Here is a 6,941-nt window from a genome sequence, read left to right as displayed (position 1 = left end):
GTCCAGCTCTCCGAGAATAACCACCAGTCTCCTGAAATCTCCTCCATGTTCTGGAGATTGTGCTGGGAGACACATTAAACCTTCTTGCTGCAGCACGTGTGGATGTGCCATCCTGGAGAAGTTGGACAACCTGTGCAACTTCTGTAGGGTTAAGGAATCGCCTCATACTGCCAGTAGAGATGATTACTCAAGCCAAAACCAGCACGAGTGAAAAATCAGCCAAAAAAGATCAAGAGGGAGAAACTTGAAATGACCTCCACATGTAAAACCAGTCCTGTTTTGAGGGTTTTCTGATTGTTGCCACTGTGGTGCACCTGTTGTTAATTCCATTAACACCAATACAGCTGAAAGTGATTAACGATGCCCTCAGCTGCTTAACCAACCAGAAAATTATCAGACAGGTTTAACTGATTTCATGCCAGGCCCAATAAAAAAAGTGTTCCTTTAATTTTTGTGAGCAGTGTATATATATATATATATATATATATATATATATATATATATATATATATATGTATATATATGTATACATACATATATATATAGAGAAAATGACTATACATATGTATATATATATATATAGACATTTCCAGGCAGTTACCATTTAATTGCTATAAGACACATTATCAGGAGGCTGAAATAATAGTTGATCATGGACAAAATTTATTAAGTAAATGGAAATTTAATTTCTGTTGCAAAGAAAATTTATTCAGGCATGGAACACTGAATTTTCAAATACGAAGATAAGATAATTAGAAAGAAAATAAAGAACAGAAAAGTTGGAACAATAATTATATTTGAAAGCAAAAACTTGATGCCTGACATTGTGAAGGTTGTTAAGAAATCCACCATGACCTTTAAAACAGTAACAGTTTCAGAAAAACAAAAGAAGAAATTAAAAATGTAAAAACTGCAAAAAGTAATGTTTACGATTTTGTTATTAAAATGACATAAAGCACACAACACGATGTCTAAGTTTAACACATTACATCTTTTCACTGTTCTTAATACTTTAAAAGATAAAATCCAATACATATAAGGTTCATGTCATTGATGTTTGACTAGATACTTTAAACCCAAGTAACAGATAAAATTTAGTTAAACATTTTTAAAAAGTGAAATCAGATCTAATGTTACTGTTTCTAAAGAAATTAAAAACTACTCAGTTTTAATTTACTCGAAATCCTGATATAATTTATAAACTTAAATAATATTTTTTAGAAATGAATAAAATAATATACTAACATTGTCCTCTCAGATCTTTTCTGGGATCTTGTCATTACAGTGTTTCTAACTTTTACATTTTTTTTATTTTCAAAAGATTAAAAATATATTGATCAAATAGATGTTTAACCACTGATATTGGATCAGATGCTTTTTGTCTTTGAATGGACACTTAATGTGGACTCTTTATTTGAAGAATAATTGCGGTTTTCTCACTGCTTCACCATATCATCTAGACTTTCAATCGCTTCTTGTCTTGTGTAGTTTCTCCATTCATTGGGAATTTCTCCTTCCCCCTGGAATTTCGAGTTATAGTCGTCCTCCAGTTCTTTTTGAAAGTGACATACAAACCATTTCCAGTATGTTAGCTTAGATTCATCAGCAGTAATCCTCCATGCAGCAAACTTCTCCCCAGCAGCCGGATACTGTTTAAAAGGAACCGGGTCTGAGTCACGAGTGAGGTAGAAGCTTCTGTCACTTCCAACTAATGTGGTGCAGAAATCAATGACCAGATCCACTGTGTCTCTTTTACGACATCCTTCAACTCCAGAGGGTCGATGAAAAGGAACATTGTGTTTATCAGGACTGTGGTCCTTCAGGGTGTTGGTGCAAACAGCTGCACAGAAAGGACAGCGTTCCCAGCAGCAGTTACACAGCTGATCAATGAGGATTTGATCAGGTGTCTGCCTGCACTCCATCACTTTATCCAGTGGGAGAAGGCTAATCTTCATAGTAACGGTTTCAAGACCTTTCTCTAACTTTTCTTTAAGAAAGTCAAAATTGTTGATGTCTCTGAAGTTTTGACAAAAAATGGTATCAAGTGTCAGCTTGTTGTTCAGTGAAGAGGAGAACACCTTTACCCACATGTCTATGTTTCCTTCCTGCTTCTTTACTTTGTCTGTTGCTTCAAATAAAGCTTGTTTGATGAGCTTATTGATGTCATCTACATTCTTCTTGAGTATTTTCAGTGCCTTTTCTTTCTGATTTGTAAAGATGTATTTCTTCGTTTCTTCTTTTATAAAAGCCTCTACTTGCTTCCTTGGATTTTTTATGTAGGTTTTGTATTCACTGAAGTCTTCTTTCTCTGCAAGTGACGTCAACACATGTTTCTCCAGGTTCAGTCTGTTCCCATTGAATGCTGGGAGACTGCATCTCATTTCTCCAGCGAGATCAACTGCAGTCTGATCAATGACAGCTTCAACAGCTGAAACCTTCAGTCTTTCACACATCATTTCTCCAAACACCACAGCAGATGAGCTTTCCTTGCAGTAGCTTTTGAAAATGTTGTAATATTCTTTTTTCTTGCTGTTCAAATAGGTGAGGGCATCATTGTTCTCTTTGTATGTCTTGTGTGACTGTAAAAGCCAACTTGTTGCTCTGTCTAAAACATACAGTAAGAGATTAACTGTAAAGTCTTTCTTGAAGATATACTTTTGCTTTGATTCAAATTCCGTCACTTTCTTTTGAACATGTTTGGCCACTTCTTGTAGATAAGTTGAAGTGTAGCCTTGTGTTGCTACAGGTTTGGTCTGAATGACCTTCAGTGATTCCTGTTCCACATTGTTGATGAAGGATCTGATTACTTTCTGCTCATCATGGTTTAAAAGACTCTCTTTTAAATAGGTTTTGTTTTGGACATAATGCCATGCCTTTGCCACGTTTGAGGATTTCATTGTGGTTATATAACTAGAATGATTCCCAAATTCTGATAGTTCTCTGTATGTCCCTTCTTCTCTTGACTTCATGATGAGATTCCATTCAATCCCAAGGACTTGAAGGACATTATACTGATCTTCTTCCAGGTTGATATCCTTAATGGGTATTGTATCTGAAGTTAGTTCAGCTACCCAGTGACTCCAAACAGAGTCAAACTGCATGTTGAGTTCTTGCTCATTTTCTACAACATCTTTTAACTGGTGCGCGAGCTCTTTGCTCTTTTGCAGCAGCTTGTTCTCAAACTCTGTCTTCTTGCTGTCAAGCTTTTTTCGAGCATTCTTCTGCTGAATAACTTCATCCAGTTGTTGTTTCACTTCTCTAATGTGCTCCTCATGAAACTCTTTAATTTTGTTTTCAAACTGGCCCTGCCACTGAATCAAGATTTCTTTGTCTTTGTCATCCTCAAAATACACTGCCATTTGTTTTTTTAATTTTTCATATGTTTTGTTCATTTCTTTAGAAAGATAGCTGTTCTCAATCTTGTCGAGCTGTCCCTTTTCAACTTTAGGATGAAGCTGGTTTTTAATTTTCAGCATCTCACTCCTGAGGGTCCAGGTCCAGTTACCGTACTGGACCTCAAGTCTTCTGTATGCTGCAATTTCTTGAGTGTTTTTGAAGCTAAACACAAAGTGTTCATTCATCAGTGCGTTCCACAGATCCTGGATTTTGCTGCTGAAATGTGACAGAAGGATTCCTGTAGACTTTGAAGCCTTAGACAGGATGATGTTCTTCAGTTCTTGGACACTCTCACTATAACCAGGATTTGGAGGCGCCATTGGTGGACTTCCCTCCCATAACTGGGCAAAGTATTTCACATCCTTCTGCACATCAAATGCAATGACATCACTGAAGCACTCAACATCACACTCCTCTTCCTCTGCAGCTAGTTGAGCCATCTTGTCCAGTTTTTCTTGCAACCGTCTCTTTCCGTCCATGTTTTTCTCTACAGCTGCAACATCTGTGACATTCTGGTGAACAAACACACAACTTGGGGAGAGCTTAACTTTCTTCATCCTCATGAAAGCCTGAACAACAATCTGCAGGACATCTTGCATGTCAGCTGGATTCTCACCAAGGATGTTGATCAATGTCATGTTTCCCACACCAACAACAAATGTCACCAGTTCATTGTCGTGATGAAGAGTGGTGTTACCGGCCAGCTCAAGAGCACGCAGTCCTTCAGTGTCCACAATCAGAACATAGTTAAACTTGTAGTCGTTCTTGATTTCATCAGAAAGTTTGACCAGCTGCATGTAGGCACCCTTGGTGCACCTGCCAGCATTCACTGCAAACTGCAATCCAAACATGGCATTCAGCATTGTTGATTTCCCACTGCTTTGTACGCCCAACACTGACAACACAAACACTCTCTGGTCACCCAGTTTCTTAATGACTTCCTGTAAAAGACTAGAGATCCATGTTAATGGAACATGACCTGCATCACCGTCCATCAGCTCCATGGGGTATCCTGATATCATCACATCTGCTGCCAGCTCAGGGTATTTAACCCAGTCAGTGTTTTGGTGTCCTGTTTGTTTCTTCTGAGACTTATGGGCTTCGTAGATCTGTCCCATTTCTCTGAAGATGTGCTCCAAACCAAAAGTTGCTGACTGCAGCTTTTTTGATAACTGTTCAAGTTGAGCTTGTTTTTCTTTGAACTCTGCAGATTTATTGTCTTTCTTCAGATCCAAGACCTCAGACCACGTTTCATCATAGTTTTGGAGAATTGAAGAGAGATTATCAGTGGAGAGGCCATCTATTAGGATCTGAGTCCACTTCAGGAAATATTCTTTGTCTTTAGATGCCAGATTCAGGAGGCTTTTAGTAAATGACTTCATCAGTTTACTACAGGAAGCATCACATTGTTTTTGTCGTATTTCCATCAGCTGTTTTCCCTTCCGTTCTTTTTCTTTCTCAATGTCTCCTTTGAGGTGATACAGCTCTTTGTTTATTCTGCACCAGTTATGCCAAAGTTGGCCTTGACAAGGGAGAAATTTCTCTTTGATCTTGGAAATATCCATCCCCTCAATCATTTTCACCATTTCCATGGCAGCAGATTTCCCTTTTTGGAAGACTGAGTCATTTTCATCCACTCTGATCCCAGAGACCTTGGCCAAAGATTCAAGCTGGAAGGTTGTATGTGGTCCAGACAAAATCTTTCCAATAATCCCTTTCAGCTCTTCAGAAATATCTGACTGACTTCTGTCCTTCAAACCCAGTTTGTACTTCCCTGGTTTAGCCTGAACTACAACACCGTCACTATCAGTAATAAGACAAATCAGAGGTTTTGTGGAGTTTAGAAGGGATGAAACAACTGCATAACTATTTTCACTTTTCTTCAGAGTTGGAAGCAGAAGAACAATGACTGAAGATTTTTCAGTCAGTATTTCACGCTGCTTTTCAATCAACAGAGAATCACCGTGAAGATTACAGAAGGCAACGCAGTCAGTGAAGGAATCATTGGGTTTTCCAGCAGGACAGTACCAGGTAATCTCTGCCACACCATCCATCAAATGATGAGATTTGGTGCTACCTGGACAGTTTCTGTGGAAGAAGGTGCTGTGACGGTTGGTGATCAAAGTGTTCATCAGCTGAGATTTAGACAGAGACAGTGAACCCAGACGGAAAAATGATACCATGGGTGTCTCAGCTTTGCAGATTGGCATACTCTTCATGGTGACAGTCTTAAGATCACCTTGAGTTTTCTTCCATGTTTTGGTTATTTTTCTGAATGTCCACAGAGGACACTCAATATCCATTGAGGCAGGATCAGGAACAAGCAAAGGTAGGGCATACTGACACTGTGACAACTCTGTGATCATGTTCTGCTTAAGGAAGCTGTCTGAGCAGTGAAATACTGCCATTTGGACATCCATTGGGTGCACATGAGTCTGTTCTGTTTGATGGAAATCTTCACTGGTGTCCCAAAAAGCGTCATTATCTGTATCAGTACTATCAGACTCTGGAAGAACCTCTGGATGGCTCACCTCAGAGCTGTCTTGTCTTGGAGGAATATATCTGGCTGTGTAGTCTAATATCATTAACCTCTGAAGAAACATTTGAGCTAAATCTTTATCACAAGTTTCATTGTCCTGTTTCACAGGTGGACCTATTTTAAGAACGTCTGCTGGTGACATCTTGTGTTGATAGCTGTCCTGAAGGTGAAGTCTGTCAAACAGTGTCTCTGTTTCTTCTGGAAGTTTTTTCTTGTTATGTTCTTCAGTAATAATCCCCAACTGCTGTAAATGGTGAAAAAGTAATAATTTAGTGTTTAGAAAAAAAGGAATAATATTGCTTCCTACTGTTTCCTGTGAAATATATAAATGTCTTACCTTGTTTCCACTCAGATCCATTTCACATGTACCTGTAGAAGATCATCAGAATATATAGGTTATGGAAATTTTCAAACTAATAGTAAATGTGTGAGCCCAGTTACTTAGTTAAAGGTTTTTTAGTATTTTGGTTTTTTTGGACATCCTTACATTGCAGAACTATAGCAAACATGCTGGCCTTGTCTATTTCCACAACCTGTCCCACAGCTGTGGATGATATAACACTGCTCTCAGTTTTCACATTTTCTAAAATGTATTGGCAGGATGTCAGAAACTTTCCCTGAAGATAGAAGCTTTGTCATCTCTGAGCCTTCTCTGGTGGCTGCAAAACTCTATTTACAATGACTTTGACGTCGGCCCATTGTTTTTTTTTTTTTTTTTTTATTATGGTCATGTTGTATTGATCCCATCCTGCTGGATTTGTGTATGTGTGACTGAGAGGCCAATCAGAGTGGCTTATTGCAGTACTTTTGGCTTTTTTAAAATTAAGTTATACTCTTATTTGGTTTAGTGTTGTCATTCAGGTCTAAGCCAACCATACCTCAAATGTGTGAAGATTTTTTCTCAAGTCTGTCTTGACTTCATAAAGTTTACAGGAACATATTTATGTGTATATGTAAAAGCCCCGATAAGGGGAAGAATTAGTAAGTAAAACATGGACATCAGCTT

At 38.3% G+C, this 6,941-nt stretch overlaps 1 protein-coding gene across 1 annotated transcript; it reads right to left on the bottom strand.

The window, feature by feature from the left end:
* Positions 1–1,436: 1,436 nt before the first annotated feature.
* LOC121648654 (interferon-induced very large GTPase 1-like) lies at positions 1,437–6,293 on the bottom strand. Its single transcript, XM_041998907.1, has 2 exons — positions 6,273–6,293; positions 1,437–6,179 (listed from the first exon to the last, which is right to left on the bottom strand). Exons 1-2 carry the CDS (start codon positions 6,291–6,293, stop codon positions 1,437–1,439), a joined length of 4,764 nt encoding a protein of 1,587 aa, XP_041854841.1.
* Between the last annotated feature and the right edge of the window lie 648 nt (positions 6,294–6,941).

This window comes from Melanotaenia boesemani, chromosome 2 (assembly GCF_017639745.1).
Source record: "Melanotaenia boesemani isolate fMelBoe1 chromosome 2, fMelBoe1.pri, whole genome shotgun sequence".
Taxonomy (NCBI): domain Eukaryota; kingdom Metazoa; phylum Chordata; class Actinopteri; order Atheriniformes; family Melanotaeniidae; genus Melanotaenia; species Melanotaenia boesemani.
Note: the sequence above shows the minus strand (reverse complement) of the source record. Positions and strands in the feature narration are given on the sequence as shown.